Genomic DNA, 26,512 nt, shown 5'->3' with positions numbered 1-26,512 from the left:
TATAACAATGAAAATAACTATGCTATATAAATTCTAACAATTGAAATAAGAAATAACACACTATAAATTCCATGCGCCTGTATCGCTTTTTCTGGATTTACTTCATCAGAAAAGCACAAACCTACACATTTGAACGCCAAGGATGTATGAATATGTAGCGACGTTATGAACAATATGACCAAAGGGATCTCAAAAGAAAAGTTAAATTCATCTAATGTCACCTTTGCATTAGGGGGTTGGAACCTGAGTTTCTTAATAATTGTTTTGATAAATCATGATAGTGCCAAAGCACTTACTACTAAGCTGATGATACGCTAAGGAACTAACTGTCCACCAAGTGCTAGTAAATAAAAAAATATATAACTTTATCTATTTGAAAAGTGTATTACGCTGGTATGTTACATACAGCTACAGTCAAAACATTGCAAGTTAGATTATTCTAACAAAAACGAGTGGTACCAAGTATATAGATAGGAAATATTAGCTGTTGTAAAAACTAACTTGTTTATTCATGGTCCTGGATTGTATTGACAACATTACAAATAGCAAAAATGTGTGACTCGGCACTATTTTCAGAATATGGACACGTGTCTATTGTTGTGTGCTGACCTCTAGATGTTTTTGGATAGTATTGTCATTGGTTTGCTGACCTCTAGAGACTGTGTGCTGACCTCTAGATGTTTTTGGATAGTATTGTCACTGGTGAGCTGACCTCTAGATGTTTTTGGATAGTATTGTCACTGGTGTGCTGACCTCTAGAGCCTGTGTGCTGACTTCTAGATGTTTTTGGATGTATTGTCACTGGTTTGCTGACCTCTAGAGACTGTGTGTTGACCTCTAGAGACTGTGTGCTGACCTCTAGATGTTTTTGGATAGTATTGTCACTTGTTTGCTGCTTCGTTGACATATTCCTTACATCTCATTTTATCCATACGATTGCAACAGTCTACCGCAAATATTTCAGACATGGTAATATGAAAGTAATTTAGTGAAACGTAAATATAATAAACTCTTCAGAGGCAATGATTTCCTTCTAAATAATGAAGATCGCTTCTCATCACCGTATAATCCTTTTCAGACAAAATGTTTGACAGTAAATTACATCCGTAATGAGAAGGAATAGAGAAAAGTAATATCTTTGTAATACGATCTTGTGTGAACTTTAGTAAATCTACAACTAATAATTGATTAGTACTGATTAATCTTGTCTATATCCCAAATTTCCGTATTTGCAGGGCAAATGAAGGTTTTATATTAGTACTTAACTACTTACATTACCTCAGCACTGAATTAGCTATGGATAATTATTGCTTGCTGTATACCTTTAAAAGTCCACAAAGAAATCGGTCGAGACACATTTACTTATATCAAAAGACTTAATTGCAAATTGTGTACATCCTTGTCCTTTTGTCTTTTTTTCAATCAAACCACATCTTCTTTTTTTATTTCATGAAAAGTTAAATTTCTTGTTGGTCCCTTATTTTGCAAAAACGTCATCACGAACAAGGGACACCTATTTAAAACAAACCTTTATAGCATTTGTTTGTTGCTCTCGAAATATGTTCAGCTTTTTGGTCTGCAAAAAAAATAAGATAACAAAAAATACCGAACTCCAGGGAAAATTCAAAACGGAAAGTCCCTTATCAAATGTGAAAAATAAAAGCTAAAACAATTAAACGAACTGTAAACGACTGTCATATTCCTCACTTGGTACTGGAAGTTCCTTATGTAGAAAATGGTGGATTAAACCTGGTTTTATAGCTAGCTATACCCTATACCTCTCACTTGTATGACAGTCAGTCAATAAATTATGACCAGAGGATTTCTTCATTATCTTTTCTACCATAGAAATTTTACTAATAACACAAAGTTAATTGGGTCACTACATGTGAACACAAACGAAGATAGGTGGTATACGACAGAAGAAATGTTTCAATTTGCATTACCGATGTAATTTACAGCGATACTGTCACAATAGTGGTAGACATCTTTGACTTAGTTGATCAAACCAGGGTATCAAGAAATTCTGGAAGTTTTTTCTCAATAAAATAACGTTCCTTTATATACAGGTGAGAAACATTTACAACATGCCAAAGACCGGGGAAAACCGGGGAACAATGTGTTCTCATAGATAACCTTGATGCCTTTGAAATGGAATGGAATTTAACTTATCCGTTTATAAAGCAGTAAGAAAATATATATATAAAAAAAAATACACGACCATCAACTCTTCCTGGCTACAGTTATGGTGTATACCCATTTGAACAGATATTTTGTAGTTTCAAAGATTGTATTTGCGAAAAAAATACCTCTTTTGACTTGATATATCTAATCAGTAGTCACAACTTTCACAGTCTAGAACAACGTGCAATAATTTGTTAATAAAATGTTTCTTTGGAGATGTACATAATATTCGTCATACAGCGACATATATGCATATGTTATAGATAAAACTCGACAGCTTAATGAAAAGGGTATATTAGTTTTACGTTGAAAAATGAATGAACAGACATACATTTATACAGTTTTGATATGTTTCGTGTTCGATGAAGACAATTCTGTTTAATATGATATGGTCAGGCCGGGATAACTGTCATGGTGGATTAACGCGATATAAAGCTGCGAAAACTCGTGATCACCGAATGGACTCAAACCCTCAAATCTTATTTATAACCTACTTAAGGGTATATCAGAATTCAAAAAGTTGCATAGGAAACAATAAAACAATGGAAAGAATTGATATAAACAACATTTCGTGTTCAAAAAAGAAAATAAAACATTTTAAAAAATTCCATGTGTCTGATGCGCTTTTCTGGATTTACACAGGTACATTTTGCTCACGTGAATTTCACATGAATTTCACGTGAAATTCAAGTTAAAATCTCACGTGAAATTCACCTCAAACGGGCTTATACGTGAAACTCACGTGAAAATTTACACATGACTTTCACATGAATCTCATGTGAATTTTTTCACGTCAATTTCACATGAACTTTACAAAAAAAAAAAGGTATTTTTCATGTTTTTGATCAAATTTGAAAATGTAGATGTTGTTTGAACAATTCTATTTGAAAATTCACGTGAAAAAAAATAAAATGATTTTCACGTGAAATTCATGTGAGTTTCACATTAGATTCACGTGAAACTCAAGTGAAATCAGTTCACGTGAGTTTTACGTATAAACTCGTTTGAGGTGAAATTCACATGAATCTAAATTTACGTGAAATTTCCCTGTGTACCTTCATCAAAAATGCCTTGGAAGCCAGGGATGTATAAGAACCGAAACAGTTAAAGGGCTGTATGACCAAAAAGGACCAAAAATAATAGTCAAATGTCCATCTAATGTCAACTTTGCCTGAGGGAGTTGAAAGCCTTGTTTCTTGATCATAGAATTGAGGATGGCTTGATGATTTATAAATCTATAAACGGACAATTAAAGAAATGTTTGTTATAAATCATGTCAGCACCGAAGTACTAAATACTGAGCTGATGGTACCCTCGGGACCTATAGTCCACCAGTAGCGGTATCGACCCCAGTGGCGGATCCAGAACTTTTCATAAGGGGGGGGGGGGAGGGGGGCCCGCTGACTGACCTAGGGGGGGGGGGGGGGGGGGGCGCTCCAGTCATGCTTCAGTGATTCCCTATATAATCAACCAAATTTTTCCCACGAAAGGGGGGGCCCGGGCCCCCCCCGCCCCCCCTGGATCCGCCTATGGACCCAGTGCTGTAAAAAAAGAAAACAACACGTTATAAACTGTATACACCTCTCTGGATTTACCTTCATCAGGAACGCTCAAACCCAAACATTTGAAAGCCAGAGATGTATAAGAACCGAAACGGTTGAAAAGCTATATGAGCAAAAAGGACTTGAAATAATAGTCAAATCCATCTAAGGCCAACTTTACTGACTTCTAGATAAGGCATGATCTACATCTGTCATGTGTCATTAAATCAGATGTATGAACTTTTCACCCAAATGATAGCAAGTCTGCATTCTACTTAATTGTCGATACTACCAAAGTCAGAGACCGTTGGGGATCTCGTGCTGTAGTAATACAAAATCTCATGGTTCATACTATACTATAAGACCAAACCAATGAAAATAACACTTTATAAATTCGTGTGTCCGGATCGCTTTTGTGGATTTACATTGATCAAGAAAGCTCAAACATGAACATTTGAAGTCAGGGATGAATAAATACGTAGAAACGTTATGAGCTGTATTACCAAACGATACATATAAAGAATAGCCAAATGCAACTAAGGTCAACCTGGCCTGGTGGAGTTGAAACCTTTGTTTCTTTATAATTTCTAAATTTATAAACGGAAATTTTAGAAAGGATTTATTATAAATCATATCAGTACCGAAGTGCTGACTACCGAGCTGATGATATCCTCGGGGACTGATAGTCCTCAAGCAGAGGTTTCAACCAAATGATAGTGAATAAAAATAACACTTTATAAATTTCGTGCGTCCGAAGCGCTTTTCTGTATTTATATTCATCAGGAACGCTCAAATTAAAACATTTGAAAGCAAGGGATGTATAAATAAGTAGCAACGTTAGGAGCTTCATACAAAAAAAAATATCAACTGTTTTTAACGCATCAGTATCTTGTTGTCTTAGAGCTATTTTCCTAATGCTTGTTGTTTAAAGATTTGATCGGCTCGCTTGTTTTGTTTGTATAAATGTTTTCTCAAGCATTATAATTAAGATTGACATCTGCAATCAATAGATAGACGAGGCTTTTTGTATACATTATACTTAAATGTTATTGGATGTTAAGTATAATGTAGAGTATAATGTATACAAGCTGAAGCCCCGCCTATCTATTGATTGCAGATGTCAATCTTAATAACAATGTATGAGCAAATATTTATACAAACAAAGCAAGCAAGCCAACTAAAACTTTAAACTACAAGCAATAAGAAAATAGCTCTAAAGGTAAGACAGTTCCCGACTTCTGTACAGAAAAAAGTTCTAAAATGAATATTATTGTTTTTATTATATATTTTCATTTTAAAGAGTCTATCCTAAATTGAGGTAAATTATATGGCCTTCCAAATACCATTTCGATTCCTAACATCACTGAAGAGACATTAATTGTCGAAATCCGGATATGGTGTACTAATTTTTGCGCCTTTTGTTTGCGATATACCATCTTTTCCGCAAGTTTATTGTTTTCTGTTTGGTATTAAATTAATAGTTAAGATCCATTTTGTTACATCTGGTGATCCGTTTATTTGGCAATCGCCAATGGCAGTCGGCAGGGTTTAAGAACATCCGTTGTTCGACCTGCTAGTCAAATGCGTTTTGTTGAAATATACTTTTTCACTTTTTAGGTCTTTTGGAAAATGTTGTTTGTGCTGTACTTAGACCCCTCTACCAAGAAATTTGTTTTGCATGCACACGTATAAAAATTGCGGTTTTTATCCAACGCAATCATAGGTTTGAACGTTGTTTTCAATTTAGACTTGTTTATATTTTTTCGTTTGGGCTTGTATTATATTTGCCTTCGGGTTTATATGATCCGTTCTCCCTATTTCGACTCTTCAAAATTCAAGAGTCTATCCTAAATTGAGGCAAATTATATGGCCTTCCAATTACCATTTTTGTACCTAACATCTTTGAAGAGACATTAATATGGTGTACTAATTTTTGCACCTTTTGTTTGCGATATACCATCTTTTCCGCAAGTTTATTGTTTTCTGTTTGGTATTAAATTAATAGTTAAGATCCATTTTGTTACATCTGGTGATCCGTTTATTTTGCAATCGCCAATGGCAGTCAGCAGGGTTTAAGAACATCCGTTGTTCGACCTGCTAGTCAAATGCGTTTTGTTGAAATATACTTTTTCACTTTTTAGGTCTTTTGGAAAATGTTGTTTGTGCTGTATTTAGACCCCTCTACCAAGAAATTTGTTTTGCATGCACACGTATTAAAATTGCGGCTTTTATCCAACGCAATCATAGGTTTGAACGTTGTTTTCAATTATACTTGTTTTCATTTTAAAGTGTACATCCCTCTCCTGTATACTTCAAGATTTTCCACAACTCTACATTCGTAGTGTAGAAAGTTTGTGTAGCCATTTCCGAACTATCTTTACTTATTTCGTCCACTTTTTTGTCATAATTTTCTTCATTTAGAATTAAATGTTTGAATAGGTTTTATGTTTCTATATATTAAATTATACTGCGCCGGGCTGATTGCTTTATTTGTTTAGTTTAGTTAAGTTTCTATGTCGACAAGTCTTATTTGCTATATGATTTATATACCTAAAAGATTTCAGTCTCAAAGGAATCACGAAATAAAATTATTGCTGTGGTATTTTACCAAAGTGCATTATTTCAAAAAGAAAGAAAAAAACAAGGGATTACGTCGTACTCTATCAATATTATAATGGTAAAAATCTACAAGGTCATAAATGGTCAATATTAAAATGGTTTGAAAACAACAAGGTAAGAAATTGTCAATGTAAGAATGGTTAGAAATCTACAAGGTCACAAATGTTCAATGTGAAAAGGGTTAGAAATCAAAAAGGTAACAAATGGTCAATATTATAATGGTTAGAAATCTACAAGGTTATACATAGTCAATATTAGATATTGTATTGTCCATCTGTGCACGTTATGTTAACTAAAACCAACATCATTATTGCCCCTGAAACTAGCGTTCAGTAAATGCTCTCATATCTGTACTTTGTGTCTTTTGTAATTTTGTTAGGTTTTTTGTGTGCTTTGTATCGATCTGATGAGTTAATCCCTTTTCAACTGATCTTTAATTTATAATTTGTTCTTATGTTGTACTGTTGCACCACTTTTCCAGGTTAGAGGGAGGGTTTAGCGCCTCTAAATATGTGAACCCAGCCAGAGTATGCATGTGCGTGTTTCAAGTCAGATGCCTGTTATTCTGTGAATTTAGATACGAACCGGGTAAACTTATCTATCCTTTAGATAAACTTGTTCTAAAAGGTTACCTACCAATTCAACACTGTAATTAGATCTTTGAATATTGTTTTTTTTTTGTATAAATATGGATTTGTTATCAGTAAACTAAAAATTATGTTTACATACATATGCACATTCATGGCTCTACAATCTGACGATACCTGTATCTTGTATTACGTTTTTCTCTGACTGTTAATGACATCGTTACAATAAATCCATTGGATGTTGGATGTTTACTGATAGATATTTTACTCTTAGATGCCTGATTTTTTTATTAGTTGTTGTTGGCTTTGAACTAGCTGTCAGTAACTGCGAGTACTCTCAGATCTGTACTTATTGTCTTTTTTGTTTTTGGGATGTATAAATACCCTGCCACGTCCGGTTTGTGTTTTTGTTAGATGTTTTCTGCTTTGTATCTAACTGATGAGTTAAGCCCTTTTCAACTGACTTTATAGTTGTTCTAATGTTGTACTGTTACACCACTATCCAAGGTTAGGGGGAGGGTTTGGCGCTAACAAACTAGTTTAACCCCGCCACATTCCGTATGTGCCTGTCCCAAGTCAGGAACCTGTTATTCAGTGATTGTAGTTTATTGCTGTATATCATATTTGTTTTCTTTCATTGTTTTGTACATAAATCAGGCCGTTAGTTTTCTCTTCTGAATTGTTTTACCTTGGCCTTTTATAGCTGACTTTGCGGTATGGGTTTTGCTCATTGTTGAAGTCCGTACGGTGACATATAGTTGTAAACTTCCATGTCATTTTGTGTCTGGTGGAGAGTTGTCTCATTGTCAACCATACCTCATCTTCTTATTTTCATATAAGTGTAACTGATACCTCACCAGTTACATTATGTTAGAAGTACAGCTGTTAACTAACACCAATATAATATTTGGAAATGCAGTTGTATATTTCCTGTCGAATACAAATCAATTAATTTTGGTTAGAACATTCTTCGATGCAAAATTTAAAAAGACTTGTAAAATATGCAACTTTGTAATAAAATGAAGAACATTAAGATTTTGTGGAAATATGTAGAATTATTGAAAAAATGTCTCAAGTATATTAAATAGACTATCAATTATAGTATTAAAACCAAAGAGCTTTAGAGTACATACAATCTAAGACTCTTTCACCATGAAATAGTATCAAAACATTTGACTTTTCTACTCTTTACACAAGTATTCCCCATTCCAAACTAAAAGACTAAAATAGTTGGTTCTGCTTTCTTTCATAAAAAAGAATGGCCAACGTACATGTAGATAAACGTATCTTGTCTTAGGGAGGGATAAATCGTACTTTGTAAAAAGAAAATCACTCTGATATAAAAGAAAAATTCTCTAAAACTGACATTATTAAGATGCTTGATTCCTTGATTGACAACATATTTGTTACGTTTTGAGGACGGTAAACAATCGGTATTCCCATGTGCACCTCTTCTTGCTGACTTGTTCCTTTATTCACACGGGGCTGACTTCATACAGAACCTTCTAAGGAAGAATGCAAAGAAGCTGGCATTATCCTTTGACTTCACTTTCCGCTCTATAGATGATTTCCTCTCACTAAATAATTCAAAGTTTGGTGACTATATGTTGAACGCATCTATCCCATCGAACTTGAAATAAAGCTTAAGGATACAACAAATACAGTTAGGTCTGTCATATACCTTGACTTACATCTAGAAACTGACAATGGGGGTCAGTTGAAAACTAACTTTACGACAAAAGAGATGATTTGAGCTTCCCAATTATGAACTTTTTATTTCTATGTAGCAATATTCCAGCAGCGCCTGCATATGGAGTATATATCTCCAAGTTGATACGATATTCCAGGACTTGTATTTCATATCACGTTTCCTTGATAGAGGGTTGCTCACAAGGAAGCTATTAAACCAAGTGTTCCAAGTGATGAAGTTTTAATAATCCCTTCGAAAATTTTACGGACGCCATCACGAGTTGGTTGACCGTTATGGAATATCTGTTTCACTGATGATGACGTCCAGACGGATATGTTCCAATTCTCGTAAAAACAATCTCATCCTCCCCAAGGTGACCTACCGAATTAGACTTATCACCGGATTTGTACTTACATGAGCGACACGACGGATGCCAGATGTGCAGCAGGATCTGCTTACCCTTCCGGAGCACCTGAGATCACACCCAATGTTTGTTCGGGTTTGTGTTGCTCAGTCTTTAGTTTTCTATGTTGTATTTTGTATGCTATTGTTTGTAGTTTGGTCCTTTTCTTTTTTTTTGCCATGGCGTTGTCAGTTTATTTTTGTCTTATGAATTTGAATTAACCTTCGGTATTTTTCGCCTCTCTTTTAAATATTTAATTACCAGGATTTGACAACTTGAAGATCTTGTCATAGAAGCACAAATGTAGGGGAAATTGTTTTGATTTAGTATATTGTTAAATAAATATCTATTTATTACTAAGGAGGCCAAAGATGAAAACCGTAGATCTCTGTGACCATACGTTGTTCCGACGTTTTCATGAGTTCCTTATTATGTTGCATAAAGAATAATCAATCTCGTTGTTAAATTTGTAAAAAGAACATACTTTAAACCATTTAAAAAGTTAAAAAAATCAATACAGTCAATGACATTTGTTATGTATAACTATTTCATGATGTAATCTGGTATTTATTCACTCTCGTTTTGTAACGTAAAAGCAAATTATATATAAAAATAAATAAGTATTTTACATAGTAAATACGTTGTTTAACTCATTTAAGAATTTATACAAAATATATATTTCAAATACCAGGATTGTAATTTAATAAATATGATAATAAATAGTTATTGCCACGATTATCTAGATAATTTATATGGCTCCAGGTTTTGTTATTTCTGATGATTCATTCTCCAAATGAGCTGATGAATCATTAGTTTTGACAAGGTTCATGGGAGAGTAGCATGATGCATAGTCCTTGGAAATGTTATAGTTCTGATGGAACGAATTACGATGTGCTAATTCATAATCAGCGTATCTCCCATACCAAGGCTGGGACAGGAATGCATAGTTTCCGAGAAATCCCCATGGATTCCATTCAGGTCTGGGGAACTCTTGAACTAAGTCACTTTCTGTTGGTTCTACATTAGGTTTCCTTGAATCATCTTGTAAACTCTGAATGTCTATAATAAAAAAAACATTTGCAAATATATACGTATTAACAATTTTCTGTTGATGCCTTATGTGTTCAAGAACATGAAGAGAATTAAGTAAGTAAGTAACAATTTTCAGTTACGTTATAGTTCATTGCAAAATTATTTCCTCTAGTTGGTTATTTTGTATATTGAATTCCAAATGTAGATATTGAATTTCAAATTTCGTTTCTAAAATTCAGATGCCGACTTTCGAACTTCGTGTCTGGAGTTTTAAACTTAAGGTATTTGATGGAAAATCAATCTTTTTGGACATTTTTGTTTTTTTATCAAAAGGAATAAATATATATCACAGTTAAAGACAAAACCTCAGTTTTTATTATGTGTGATTATTCTTAACCGGTTCCTTTTAACCAATATAATTACACAGGGAAAGGAATTTGATTCCTGATTTACATGAATTTTTGCAGAATCATGCAATTCAAAGTACATTTCTTATTCTAACATTTTATATAAGCTCGTTTGAAATTAACAAAATTCAAACATACTTCCGTGTATGTATTCGCTTTTTAGAGGAATGTATATAAGAAAGACTGTTTATGATGTTTTCTTAAAGAACCTACCATCCTGGTTTATTTCAACACGTGGAGTTATACCTTTTCTCCATTTTGCCCGTCTATTCTGAAACCAAATCTACAATGACGAAAAAGTGTTTACATTTCAGTCACCGACATCTGTTACAATGGTTATGTCGAAAGGAGTATTTTTTTAGTAACTTTAATGTCGTAGCTTAGTAGTTATGTCTGTATGATAGTTCATATCAAATAACGAGACACGATGAAAAGAATGAAACAGCTATCAAACAAGCCAACGATGAAATGTCAATGAAACAGCTATCAAACAAGACAACGATGACATGTAAATGACACACTATCAAACAAGCCAACAATGAAATGTCAATGAAACATCTATCAAACAAGACAACGATGACATGTAAATGACACACTATCAAACAAGCCAACGATGAAATGTCAATGAAACATCTATCAAACAAGACAACGATGACATGTAAATGACACACTATCAAACAAGCCAACGATGAAATGTCAATGAAACAGCTATCAAACAAGACAACGATGACATGTAAATGACACACTTTCAAACAAGCCAACGATGAAATGTCAATGAAACAGCTATCAAACAAGACAACGATGACATGTAAATGACACACTATCAAACAAGCCAACGATGAAATGTCAATGAAATAGCTATCGACCAAACCAACAATGAAATGTCAGAGACACAGCTGTCAAACAAGACGACGATGAAATGTCAATGAAACAACTATCAAACACGCCAACGATGAAATGTAAATTATACACTATCAAACAAGCCAACGATGAAATGTCAATGAAACAGCTATCAAACAAGCCAACGATGAAATGTCAATGAAACAGCTATCAAACAAGCCAACGATGAAATGCCAATGAAACAGCTATCAAACAAGACAACGATGAAATGCCAATGAAACAGCTATCAAACAAGACAACGATGAAATGTCAATGAAACAACTATCTAACAAGCCAACAATGAAATGTAAATGAAATGTCAATGAAACAGCTATCAAACAAGCCAACGATGAAATGTCAATGAAACAACTATCTAACAAGCCAACGATGAAATGTCAATGAAACAGCTATCAAAAGACTACAATTCATGCATGTAAACCTGAATACTGCTAACAATAACCTATACCATTAAATCATGATATGTTGTGTAAAATGTGGGAAATATGTATAACATGATATTATTCCGCTAATAAACAGCCTAAAAAGTTCCTATGGAGGAAAGCGTGTCCGATCAGATGTGGCATTAAATAGCCTAAAAAGTTCCTATGGAGAAAAGCGGGTCCGTTCACTTGTGGCATTGAATAGCCTAAAAAGTTCCTATGGATGAAAGCGGGTACGATCACTTGTGGCATTAAATGACTTTAAAAGTTCATTTGGAGGAAAGCGGGTACGATCACTTTTGGCATTAAATAGCATAAAAAGTTGCTATTGAGAAAAGCGGGTCCGATCATTTATGGCATTTAATAGCCTAAAAGTTCCATTGAATGGGAAGCGCGTCTGCTCTCTTGTTGCATTGAATAGCCTAAAAAGTTCCTATGGATGGGAAGCGGGTCTTCTCTCTTGTAGCATTGAATAGCCTAAAGAGTTCCAATGGATGGGAAGCGGGTCTGCTCTCTTGTAGCATTGAATAGCATAAAAAGTTCCTATGGATGGGAAGCGGGTCTGCTCTCTTGTAGCATTGAATAACCTAAAAAGTTCCTATGGATGGGAAGCGGGTCAAGAAAAATATGATAAATAGTTTATTATTTATAAAAGGGAAATTATGATTGAATAATCAAAAGATTAAACATGTTTTTACACAAGGTCAAACGTAAGCTAACCTGATAAAGAGGTGTGGCATTCTATATTAAAAACAATCCTTAAATAATATGGGTAACCCTGTACAAAAACTGATTTATATGTTTAGTAAAAAATAATGCAATAAAATGTGCCTCTCAGGAAAAACATACTTTGCGAAAGAATGAAGATAAAAAGTCGTTCATTTTTTTTTCTTAGTGAACAATTTAGTACAATTAAAGTGATCTTTTTTCTCCCTTGCTTTGAGAAATATAGACTTCTGTTTTTTGTAAGAAATTTGTCACTCTACATGAATCAAACACTGACTGTGACAATGGGCTTTTTAATAACCTCGCCACAAACATCATACTGCTTTTTATACGTGTTCAAAACTGGTTGCCTTTTCTCTACAGATGCTAGGGTTATTATAATCACATTGATCGTAAGTTATTATGAGATGTAATGACGTATAGGTTTTTCTCTTAAGATTTTTTTTCTGAAAAGAGCAACATCAGCTTGTAGTCTTGTCGTTTTCGTCTTTTTTTTTTGTTCTCATATAATGTTGCTTACTTAAAAATACTGTTTGTTTGAATTAAAATTAAAAAGTCTTTGATAGTTAAAAACATGGTATTATTCTCTGTCCCTTTTTTGTGAGGCACGCAGTAGATGAATAGTTCTTCACAACTGTCTTATCGCCATTTAAACCGTACATCGATTTTCATATTGCCTTCTCGGATTTGTTATCCTTTTTATGCATCATAATACCACTTTACACGTAAAACTATATGTTGGAAATAAGTTGAAACAAAAGCTTGTCTTCATATCAAATTGTTTTCATGGCGAGTGTGTTGCAAGAAGCAAGTTCTGTTCACCTTCTGACGTCGCCCCTGTTTTTTCGGGATCCATGTTTTTTATTTATTTTTAGTTGTTTTCAGTGTTGATTGTCTTTTGTTAGTATCTGTTCCCGGTTTGTCTTTTGTTCATTGATTGCCCTTCTTTATGACTATTGTCTTAGTGTTGAATTTCATTTGTAAATTAGTAATTTTGTTTTAAACTTGAGTTTTATTATATTTAAAGACCTTTTGTCTAATTTTAAAAACTACTATAAATTGTAAAAATATTTGAAATTAGCTCTCACCTTTTTGTTTTTAGGCGGCGTTAAGCGAACATCAATCAATCAATCAATCAATCAATCTTTATGACTAACGCTTCAGTTGTCTAATATGCCTTTGATAATTGTATATGGCAGATTATAGTGTTGATGATATTGATTTTTAATAAAAGTTGTTGCAATATATGGCTAACAATGTCCAAATTTACACAGTCAATAGCCCCAAGCCTATTCACAGTGTAGAAAAGCCAACGATTATCGGGGCTTGCGCAGGCCTAAAAATATGTCATTGGAAAATTGGTTAAAGACTTAAGCCTAAGGAAAGATCTACGACGACGGGTGAACGGTTGTGTGGTTTGGCAAAGTTACATGTCCACCAATGTCCAAATATTGTTCAAGAAAATGTTTTCAGAAGATACGATACTACCGGACATAGAAAAATTGGTCGTTTTTCATGGAAAATCAAACTTTATATTAAAGAATACAAAACTGTTTTTCTGTAAATAAAACTAAAAAGCTGACATGGGTTAAATTAAAGTGAGACAACCAATCTCCCGTAAAAAAATCATTTAAAAAGAAAAATAATGTATTGTCATATGACCTTTTACATTGAAGGGCTAAACTTGCATTAAGCCGTGTTCAGGCCCTTTAATAGAAAATAAAGGGATATGGAGTACACGTGCATGAGACAAAATCGCACACAATACATAGAAAAAAATACAAATTATCAATGAACAGGGCTTTTATTCCTGCTCTTCATCTTGGCAATCACTGGAGTGTCTTCAACAATGAACGAATTATTCATACCCTACAACAAGGTCAAGACGGCCTAGCGTCGACTAAAGCGGTACTTAAAGCATTGTACTGTGAATACATTTCAAAGTGACAAAAACATTACACCAAAGTCTTAACACAATACAAGACCATAACAGACAAATCCGACATTAATCAGCCGGTATACATAATAAAACAGCACAAAAATGTAGCAATGAGGTCTAAGAACAGTTTCCCTGAGTGTACCTTTTATCCCAGTTAGGAACTACATCAAATTGTAATTGAAATGTGTTATAAAAACTGAATTCACATAGGTATATCAATGATATTCAGCCCCCTCTTAACTTTATTTGAAAGGTATATAATACGTTTTTTTCTGCAAGCAGAAAAAAAACTAAAAACAGCAGCCACACACTTAACTAAGATAATTACGAGTTTTGCTTTATGCTACATATCGGTCTTTTGATGTTGTCCCTAAAAACTAAAAGTCTTACACTGAATCTATATATTTTGCTTTGAGACCAGAATATTGCCGAAAAATAATTATAACAAAACTTGCGATTCAGATTAAGAAAGGGTCCGAGAATCGCTCAGAATGCACGATTTTGAGCTGCCCCCAGACCCCTTGCAGAATATATTTGCCTCACTTTTATAAGAGGCTAGTTACGGCCCTAAGGTTAAGTAGCTACTGCTATACGATTGACATCCGTCGTGAGATTCGTTCAAGGTCAAAGTTCGGTGATTAGCCGCACCGTCGGTACTGTCACATTCGAATAAAAGAGGACATCATTGTCTCAACGACAAGTGAAACATATACGTGATCCTCTTTGGCAGATATTCCAAAACGATCAATAAATTAAATGGCGTCCGTAAAATTTTCGAAGAAATTACTTCAACTTGACACTTTGGAACCCTTGGTAAGAAGAAATCCTTTATCATAGAAATCGTGATAGTAAACACAAGTCCTGGAATAGAGTACTTATTTATACTCAGTATGCAGGCGCTGTTAAAATGTTGCTACATACAAATCGAAAGTAATTTGTTAATCAATTATGTTATAACCAAGAGGGCAATGAAATGAGGTATTTCCTTCTGTGCATGAAACTCATTATTTTTGTTAATGATTTTATGTGTTATTTCATTTTACCATCTAATAATAAGAACACTTTGATGAAAATTAATTCATTTTGTCAATTAAAAAAAGGTATTATTTTAAAAATCTACTGCATTGTAATATTGACTTCGTCCTCTTTCATATACCGGTACAAACATAAAGGTATTTGATATTAGTTTAAATGGCTAATAATAAAGATGGACATATAATTTTCCTAGGCGTGTAATTTTTGTTTGTAAACCCTGTACACATAATTTGCCTTAATTATTAGCTTCAACAATTTTTTCATTTATCCGGTTAAAATACTATTGTTTGTGAGCCTTCTATGAACACCAGCCTTATATCAGAGAATCAAATTAATTAATTTCTAAATTGTATGTACCTTATCCATCTATGCGTCGTTTGAAACAGCGGTAAAAAGGGTTATCTGAATACCTACCTGAACACGTGATTCTGCGAGATTTAATTTCTTTGCTAGTTCATCTCTTGTTACAACATCGGGATATGGAGCTTTCCGGAAAGACTTTTCCATTTCTTTTAATTGGAATGGAGAAAATGTAGTTCTGAAACATAACAATTGGAATGGAGAAAATGAAGTTCTGAAACATAACATTTGGAATGGAGAAAATGTAGTTCTGAAACATAACATTTGGAATGGAGAAAATGTAGTTTTGAAACAGAACAATTAGAAAGGAGAACATTTCATTCTGAAACATAACAATGGATAACAAGTGTTTTTTTTCACAAGAATATTTTATAAGTTACAGTAAGATAAACATATCCTGAAGATTGACAGTTTTTTGTTTATAAGATGTTCTTTGTTTTGTTTCAAAAATATGTTGCAAACCTGGGTCTTGGAAGTTCGTAGCGTACAATTTAGTTAAAGGGGCACTAGCTGTCAAAATCGTGTTCACCGATTTGACTCAAATTCTCATATTTGATTTATAACATAAAACGTATTTCCAAATTATAATAAGTCTGAAAAAACAGTTAACAATGCATGTACTCGATAATATTTATCAGAATTTCATGTGTTTTTTAGTCTAGACGCCATCTAATTAACTATCGAGATGACCTCCGAAGACTGCCGACGGTTGTAACAGTGGTTTGATTCCGCCAGTGTACTTTATCCGGAGGATGAAAATTCCTAGTGTTTTTTTTATCCACCAACAAAAAATCACTAGGTTTTTTAATCCGGGTCCAGTGTAAAATATCCACCACTCATCATAAGATTCTAAAGAGGGTTTTTGAAGGGGTAATATATAAAAAAAAAATGGGGTTTGGTATTTTTGGGGGGTATTTGAATTAACTAAAACTTGCATAGTTGATTTATGTAAAAAAAGGACAAAGTCAACTAGTGTTTTTCATCCAAGGAATGTTCACACTAGTGTTTTTGAACCAGGAATGATTACACTGGTGCATCCATTCCATCGTGTGTTTTGATTACAATACGTCCTTTTTTGCTCTTATTCTTCCTTTTTCATTTTCACTTGAATCTTCAGGATATTTTTGCACTTTTAAGTACTAGAGAATTGTTTCATATTCCTTCTCATCCATTTCGGAAGTTAGTGCGAAAACCCTGTCAAATTATATTTTATGTTGTACGACTTTTAATACTATATCATAAAACGCTAGATTGATTCAGATTAATTAAACTGGTTCTTTGAAAATTATTCTAATTTTAACCCATTAATATATGTAAACAAGTTGCTTTAAAAAAGAAAAGACAATACGTGAACCTTAGAACTTTTTTATTCTAATTATTAATTCAACTGAATAAGAAATTATATATCAATGTTTGCATGGTCATGTGTGTGGAAGATAATATTTTCTTTTTATTGTAAATCATTACAATTTTGGCATGTTGAGAGAAGTGTTAAATATAAAGCAATGAGGAAAAAAAATAGATTCCCAGACGTATAATTTCTTAAAGAATAATAATAATTCAAAACATGGGGAACACATGTACCTTCTTCCAAAAATTCATAAAATTAATCTAGAAATAAGTAATGAGGCATTGCGAACTGGTCAGCTAGCAGGACACATTAATGTTCGTTACCGACCAATCATCAATAAATGCAACTCTCCCGCGAGAGATATACTTACTTGATCTAATTATAAAACCAATATTGAAGAGGCATAACTTTTACATTCAAGATAAAAAGATTCCATCAATAAAATAGAGTCACACGAGGTCAAAAAAGAATGCATTCTTATTGCCTATGATGTACGTCAAGGTACACAAATATGATCATTGATAATTTAGAAGAATCTGTTATCAATGCATTAGAACTAATTGCCACACAGGAGAATATACTTTAAAGATTCTTAACAAAATAGATTTAACTGCATTTGTTAAATTAATTCTTAGAAACAATGAATTTGAGTTTAATGGACTGTTATACAAACACATTATAGGAGCGCCCATGGGTGGTATATTTTCACCAACATGAACAGATCTGCATCTGCATGTCTGTCCTATTCATTAAAATCTTAGATAAGTTCCAAAGGAGAGAAAACATCAAATTACACTGTCAATAGGGATGACGGTTTTATGGTCTTCACAGGCAAATTAGAGCAAGTTGAAGATTTCTTTAACCTAGCAAACGAAATTGACCATCTACTTTAGTTCTAATATGAGGTGTCGACATCTAGTAAGACCTATTTAGAGGGTGGTAAAGGGTTATTTTCGTGCAACGTTTTCGGCCTTTTTATTTCACGTGATTTCGTGTTTCGACGTTTTATTTTTCGTTTTCTCGTGCTTGGTTCGACGTGCGTGCTTCGTGTTTTCCCTTAATTATTTTCCGTGTTTCGTGTCGGTACTCTTATTTTCTCGTGCTTGTCCCGCATTAGATTAAAAAGTAAACCGGGACTAATTCAAAGTCAGCCCAGATATTGTTTTAAATTACTAACTAATTAACTGTTCCCAAGATATTTATTAATAGCCTATTGTATTACTATGATAAATCTTATGCAACTAGAGGACGCTAAAAGTGACCACATGCAGGGTCGCCATGTCAATTTATAATGACTGCATGATCTCCAAGAACGGCTGAGTAATAACTTTTGGTAATTTTTTCCTTAATATTTACGATTTAATTCCTTGGCTTCGTTTTTCCAGAGTGTTTTTTTACGTGCAACGTTTTTGCGATTTGTTATTTCACGTGTTTCCGTGTTCAGATCCCCATTTTTTTTACCACTCTCTATTTAGATACCGAAGTGTACAAAGGTGATCGATTCCATAATAATGGAATTCTTGATGTTATGTCACGTGTACATGGTATATCAAAAACACAGAAACGTATCAATGTTTACCAATCACTAGTGCACATCCAAAACACACATAAATTAAAGAGTATTAATTTACAGTGTGTGAATAAAAGAAATAATAGTGACATCAATGAATTAAATAAACATTTAGTTAGCTTACAAGATAACTTAATTGATAGAGAATACTGTAAAAAGAAAACAGTAAAAGTTGTAAAAAATGAATATTAACGAATAGTCTTTTAATATTTTACTTGTTTTATATTCATTTGAAACAGATTTTTTTTATCTGATTTGTCAAAATGACAAGTATGCATAATGATTTTATTGTTACAAATCAAATCCCAAAGCCAACTATAACTCATTATGTAGAAGCCACAGCACTATTTTAAAATATCTCTCTGTGAATATCTAGACACAGATGTTTGATACCATATGCATAGGTCGTTATAATTAAATCTTGAACATTTATCTTTCACTTGTTTATCAAAGGGTACAACTGTCAACTTTGCTCAAGTCAGTAAACCCTTGCAATGCATAAAATGTAGCTTTACAATAAATATACATGTTTAAAAAAGGATCTATAGATTGTTTATTATCATATATCAGATAAGTGAATTAGCGATCTGTGAAAATTCTTTATTGTCATGTTTTAAATATCTTAGATACCCCGTATGGAGGTGCTCTTAATTGCAGGAAGCTAATACAGATAAGATGAATAGGTGTTCCGAATGAACAATAATTTAGCTTCCGAATATTCCTCCATAGACTATATTTCTAACTAATTTATATGCGTGAACAATAAATCGGTCTAATATAAAACAAAACAACGATATCAAGATCGACGCTTCCACACTATTTACATTCAATATTCTCCAGTGAAACTCAGTTACCCGGAATAAATACATGGTGGGATGAAATTACGCCTACACCTACGGATTCAATGAGGTCGAATTATTCACTTGCAAATGAATAATTCATCAGCGATGTTTCTCTGCTTATTTTGACAAAATTGAACCAAATTGGCTGCTAAAAGCGAATCATTATTTCATTATTTCACTTCCATTAATGATTGAACCAAACTAAATCATATTCTAATTTTTTCATATCTCGTAGCTAATGCCCCTTTTTAAGATATGCCTGTCACTACTTATGGAGGCTATTTTTTCTATTTTAATGTTGAACCTATCGCATGTCTTGAATTTATCGTCACTTTTTTGTTACCTATCAATTTTAAATACCAAATTATAAATGCTTAAATCACCTGTCCTGTAAAGGTACTAATTCTTTATATGCTAAACTACGAATGATCAACTTTTGGTGTCGCCTTCTTGATAATACAAATGAAGATAAATTATCCTGTATACTTTATAAACTATTATACATTAATTGTAACAATTATGGTATTGGAAATAAATGGATGCTATTTATTAAGAAAATATTTGATGAATGTGGCATGTCAAATGTATGGCATTGCCAAGATTATTTTAACAAAAAATGGATAAAATTAAGTATTGAGCAAAAGCTAAAAGACCAATTTCGACAAGACTGGTTTGCAGATTTACATCAATCCTCGAAAAGTTTATGTTATAGAATTTACAAGACCGAATTTAAATTTGAAAAGTATTTATCAACTTTGCCTTTTAATTTTTTATATACTTTGTGTAAATTTAGATGCGGAAATCATCGTTTGCCAGTGGAGACGGGAAGGTGGCAAACTATTCCGAGATCGGAAAGGTCTTGTCACCTCTGCAGCTCTACAGATATTGGCGATGAATTTCATTACATAATGTCATGCAATTTTTTCAACATAGAAAGAGAAAAATATTTACCACATTATTGTAACAAAAATGCTAACATTATTAAATTTAATCATATATTCTCATCTGAAAATGCTGTTGAACTAGAAAAATTGTGTAGATTTATACGATACATATCAGTGAAAGTCTGTCCTCCTGGTTAGAGGAACTGTAATATTATTATATTGTTATTTATTTTCACACATGCGAAACAAAATATGTATTATATATGGACTGTTATTTTCTCTGTAGCTATGTACTAGTTTATGAGAATAAAATCATTCATTCATTCAATGGTAAAAGGTACTTCAAAAATTATTAATCCAATTATTACACGTGTTATCAAAGGGTTGTGATCCGGTCATCTCCATCAGTAGCAATTTATTGTATGTAATTACAAAACTATTTAACACGAGAAATAAATAATGAAAACATAATTTAGAGATTGGATATTGTTCTGGATATTCGTGAAGATCAAACATTCTTTTCCCACATGAATGCAAATTATTATAAGAAAAGCTGTTAACAAAACTTGTGTGCGCGTCCCTTTTGCATTCTAAAGCTAAATATATGAATATATCAACTAAATATCAGCAGGTATTCATAAAAGTACATATATCTACTGCTGTTTCGATGAGTCTACATAAACTACACAAACTAACATTTACCTTATAAATAAACATGCAAAATGCAAAGTAATATCATACCTGTGACGGGGTTTCTTTGTATCATCAAGGTGATGGAAATATTTCATATCAGATAGCACACCTAGGTGTAAATATAAAAAGTAAATAAACAAATAGTTTGTATAGTAAATTAGAAAAACAAATAATTTTGTGAAAACTTTGGGACACAAGTAAATATATTTATTGAAATGTTTTTTATCAATTCGTAAATTGAAATGGAATTTTTGAGTGGTAGTTCTATCAAGGAGTTGTGCATCTAAATATACAATTCCTTGGTTCTACACACAAAATTTGAATACTGATCTCGAAACACTTTTATAAAAAAAAAACTAATATCATACACAGTCAAACATGTTTAGTCTTATTCTTTTAAACTGTTTGAGACTTATTTAATAATTGTGTTATTCAATAATAATAGTTTCTTTAAACATAATATGTTTTGTAAGTGACAATAAGAAGTGAAATAAACAAACCTACCAGTTACAGAATGAACTTTCATAGCGACAAACCAACTTGTTACTGTCGAACGGAATATGATTTAATAAATGAAAATTACATGGTTATTTATATATACTTCAAAGAATGGACCAAATCCAGAAATTTTAATGCCAGAGAAATTACCACTAATAACACGATTATGAACAATGGGACGTGGGTCTCTTATATCAATAATTGGCATTAAGCGAGCGATTAATTTCGTCACCACAAGTGCGTGTCAATTTCATGAAACGAACATCAAATTGATATTTACGATTAATGATGGGTTGACAGGGGTAGAGTAATTCCCATTATGCTAGATTTTGGATTGACAAGGGAATTATAAAGAAAGAGATTTCCAAATATGTTTATTTGATTATTGCTTCGTATGTTAGACAGAAGAGAACGATTCCTGACAAAAAGGGTGGAAACCTAACAGTAAGAAGACATGTCAATTTTGATCTCCTGTTAGACCCTCGTGGAAACCGGCGACGATTGTAAATTAACAGCCCTCATCTTTAAACAATTGATGTTTTATTAAAAGATCAACGATGATATTAGCGACAATACCACAGTCAAATGTTATAGGAAAGCTTTTGATTGGTATAATTATACTAATTAATTACAATGATTTTATAATGTACATTATCTAAAGAAATAATTTGTAAATGATTATGTAATTTTCGACTGACTCATACATTGTACATGAATACCTTTTAAAAATGATACACTGGGTATGTTTTGAAAAGTTGCATTGAAATCAGAAAAATAATAGTTATTTTAACAGATGCTAGCAGTGTCATATTTGTTTGCAATTATAATATACTACATGCACTGCAGATAATCATAAAAGGTAGCACTACAATTATTTCACATGATCCGAATATTTTATCAGATATTGCATTGTCCCGCAGAAATTTAATGCATGTAATGTAAATTATTTAAAAAGTGCCAACTTTTTATCTAGAAAATAGTTTGAAAGTGGTAGAAAGGTGGTAATCCGTAAAACGATGCCGGTGATGGATTGATTACACCGTGAAAGGCTTTAATCCTCACAAGTTTAAAAACAAAATAACAGAGGCATAAAACTCATTTATTTAAATGTATGTGTTTTAATTGTTAAATGTTTTGTACGTTTTATTACAGTGGATAATATTATAAGTTACACAATACATTTATCTATTAGTCCCAGGTTTTATATTAATATTTTACCTTTGATTGTTTTAGATTTAGACAGTAGCATGAGAGTTTTTTTTGTATATGTAGTCGTAAAACATAAAATACTGTGCATCGAAAACAAAAAAAATTATAATCCAAAACTTATTTCTTGACCAGTCTTAAAGCTGTTCCAGAGACGCATATAGTACCGTATATGTCTCTGGCTTTTCCGTCAATTTATATAAATGCACTAAAATTGATTTTAATTAATGATCTTAACATACTAAGTGACGAAATCTCTGTAAATAACATTGCTCTAACACAAATAGATTTAATCTGCATTGTTAAATAACTGTTAACTTGATGGATATTTTGTCCAATTATAGACAAGGACACCTGTTCTAAAGGCATAAATGTCAGAATGATAAAATCAGTATTTATCGAGAAAAATGACGATTAAACTGACTGACCGCATTGGAATACTACAGGATTAAGACAAAATGAAATTCACTTTTTTGAGTAAACATACGATTTACAACATAACTGATCATATGAAATTCCCAAGATATATCCTGCAATGAATTTACATTGTCCAATAAAAGGACAATTCATGACCATGTGACACAAAATCTCGACACGCAAAATCCGTAAAAACGTTTGTGCTGTTCTTCATGTCAAAGTCAGAGTGAGTATGTATGCATGCAAGTATGCAAAGTCACAGTGAGTATGTATGCATGTAAGTATGCAAAGTCACAGTGAGTATGTATGCATGTAAGTATGAACAACTAATAAAACTTCGACTGTAGCCAATATTGCTCAGAGTTTTTCCAACATATTGATTTCTATATAGAATGATGTGAAAATATGTAACAAAAACCAAAAAAAAAAAAAAAAAAAAAAAAAACAAAAACAGACCGAACAAATAAACTTGCTTTCGTTTTAAATTGAAGTGATTATCTGTTTCAAAAATAGTTTTGCTCCTTCAAATTTGATTTATCAAACAAAAAACAACGTTTATATTTAATATCAATCTTTCTTCCTTTAAATAATTGTGTCAAATTGAATTTCATGTGAATGTGAACAGCTTATCTTAAAAGAATCTGCCATTTAGATGAAACCAGCTCTGACAAACAATACAATAGAAGTTATTTATCGATGCGTTAATTGAAGCAGTAGGAATATTTAAGGCTTTGTTAAGTGGATAATTTTATTTAAATTTGTTTTTGTCTTTTATAAAAGATGTATTAGAATATAAATATTATTTAAGTGAATCATAATTATCGGGTAAACATCAAAAACGGGAACATGGAATACTAAAGCTATGTCTTAACGTGATTTCAGTAGTTATCAAATGCCAATTTAGAACTGTTTGATGCTTGTTGCGTGCGATGTTGACTGCTGTTTAAGTGAATTATGAGTAATAACAGTCTAACATCCATATACAAAACCATAAATTCTTCAGAAATGAGGTCAGTTGATATCATTTAAACTTTTTCGGGGTATATTTTGTTTGGAAAAGTGCATACATGAGTAAATAAGCAGCCTGGTGAATCTCATTCAAAGTTTGTACGATCGCGGAAAATAATTGAATTAAATTGGATTAAAAACTTACAGACAGTCTACCCTCTCGGTCTTAATGATAATATCATGGGAATTGGTAATATATCAAGAACCGATTCTGTTAACATTTTGGATATAGTTTCTAAAACTGTTCGTAAAAACCGTTCTCATGGTCGTAGAAAAAATCGCAATCAAAGAAAATTTCGGACCAATCATACCAATATTTCGGACCTATTTTCTATTTCAAAAAACAACGGCAGACATTATCTGTTAACAAAGCTCTGTTCATTACCGTTTAATAAGTTAAATAAAATTTTAGAGGATTGCAACACAATTTCATATAGCAGTCCTAAGTATGAAATCGTTCAAATTATAATGGCATATTGTTATTCTAAACTGTTTCCCAAAATTGATCGCCCTGAAGATCATAAAAAACAGTTTATTAAAATAAAGTATGTCAATAAAGGTTTTGATTTTGTAAATATTGCCGGTATTTTTAACGACCATTCTGTTAAAGAACAAATTCCGGGATATTTTGATAATACTGAGCTCCCTCTTATTTGTTATATTTACAAGAAATCTACCCGGAAATTTGTGTTTAATTATAGCCAATTGTGTAAAGATGTTAATATCAGTGAAAATACACCTACTTCATGTAATTGCAGTAATTCCGAATACATTTATGGACCCATTTCCCATGTTATAACAGGAGATCTTAACATCGTTCAAGACCGAGAGTTAAAATCATTCCTCAGTAAAGGACCTAAATATCGTCCCCCGTCAATTATTAATTGGAATGAGTGTCGTAATATCATCCACGACTCACTCCATACTTACTGTTTGAAATGGATAAAACGGGAAAAAGCTGACAAAAAATCTTTGGACTCTTTTTTTAAATCAGTAATGAACATAGTTGATATACGTATTCAACATTTTAAAGAACATTTTACTCTTAACAATAACCACAATAAACCTATTTCTCGTATCAAACATAAACTAAAAGAACTAGCCAAGGAATTTGTTTTTGTCCCGGCCGATAAAGCTGCTAATAATATTATTATTGTTTGACGTAAATTTTACATTGAGGTTCTGAAAAAAGAAATCACCAATTCACCAACATTCCAACTGACTCCATTTTCAGAAAACGACATCTGTAACAAACATAAACTTTTAGCTACCGCTTTACAAGCAGAACCAAATACAATGAAAGTCCCAACTATGTATTGGCTTCCGAAGCTACACAAAACACCTTACAAATATAGATTCATTTCGTCTTCAAGCCATTGTTCCACTACTAAATTGTCTATTCTTCTTACCAGTACACTTGGTACAATCAAAAACCTGATAATAAATTGTTCAAATAAGGCCTTCGAAAATAGTGGAATTAATTACTTTTGGAGTGTCAAGAACTCGTTGGAAGTACTTGTGATAAATTGCATGCATATATTGGTGATTTTGAATCTGTTCAAAGTTTTGATTTTTCTACCCTATATACCACATTGCCTCACATTCTCATTAAGAAAAAATTCACACACCTAATTAAATGGGCATTTAAAAAGTCAGAATGTGAATATATATGTTCAAACTCTTTTAGGTCATTTTTTAGTAGCAATAAACAAAAAAACTATGTCAATTGGATATGCTTTGATACTATATATGCCCTTGAATTTTTACTAGATAACATTTTTGTTCGCTTTGGAGATTCCGTATATCGTCAGGTTATCGGAATTCCAATGGGGACTAACTGTGCACCACTTATTGCGGACCTTTTTTTGTATTGCTATGAGTTACAATGTATGACAAAAATCAGTAAAGACCATTCGAAACAACATCTGATACACAAATTTAATAAAACTTTTAGATATTTGGATGATATTTTGGCTCTCAATAATGACGACTTCAGTATGTATACTAAAGAAATTTATCCTGTTGAACTTACTTTAAATAAAGCTAATACTAACACTGACCACTGCCCTTTCCTCGATCTTGATATCTATATCATTAACGGAAAGCTTAATACTAAAATATATGATAAAAGAGATGATTTTTCATTTCCTATCGTTAATTATCCATTTTTAGATGGTGACGTTCCCTTGTCACCATCTTAC

At 32.5% G+C, this 26,512-nt stretch overlaps 1 protein-coding gene across 1 annotated transcript; it reads right to left on the bottom strand.

Annotated features, from left to right (window-relative positions):
• Nucleotides 1-9,570: 9,570 nt before the first annotated feature.
• On the bottom strand, nt 9,571-21,734 carry LOC127731115 (retinal homeobox protein Rx2-like). Its single transcript, XM_052239986.1, has 5 exons — nt 21,687-21,734; nt 21,231-21,291; nt 15,897-16,020; nt 10,677-10,746; nt 9,571-10,083 (listed from the first exon to the last, which is right to left on the bottom strand). The coding sequence occupies exons 1-5, from the start codon at nt 21,706-21,708 to the stop codon at nt 9,773-9,775; spliced, it is 588 nt and encodes a 195-aa protein (XP_052095946.1). The 5' UTR covers nt 21,709-21,734; the 3' UTR covers nt 9,571-9,772.
• Between the last annotated feature and the right edge of the window lie 4,778 nt (nt 21,735-26,512).

Source organism: Mytilus californianus, unplaced genomic scaffold, assembly GCF_021869535.1.
Source record: "Mytilus californianus isolate M0D057914Y unplaced genomic scaffold, xbMytCali1.0.p SCAF_2, whole genome shotgun sequence".
Classification (NCBI taxonomy): Eukaryota; Metazoa; Mollusca; class Bivalvia; order Mytilida; family Mytilidae; genus Mytilus; species Mytilus californianus.
Note: the sequence above shows the minus strand (reverse complement) of the source record. Positions and strands in the feature narration are given on the sequence as shown.

Coding starts and splice junctions, on each gene's coding strand:
- LOC127731115 (XM_052239986.1), bottom strand. CDS start 21,708: ATGAAAGTTCATTCTGTAACTG. Junction 16,021..21,230: donor ACAAAGAAACCCCGTCACAG/GTATGATATTAC, acceptor GTTATGTTTCAG/AACTACATTTTCTCCATTCC. Junction 10,084..10,676: donor TGTTGAAATAAACCAGGATG/GTAGGTTCTTTA, acceptor TTTTTATTATAG/ACATTCAGAGTTTACAAGAT.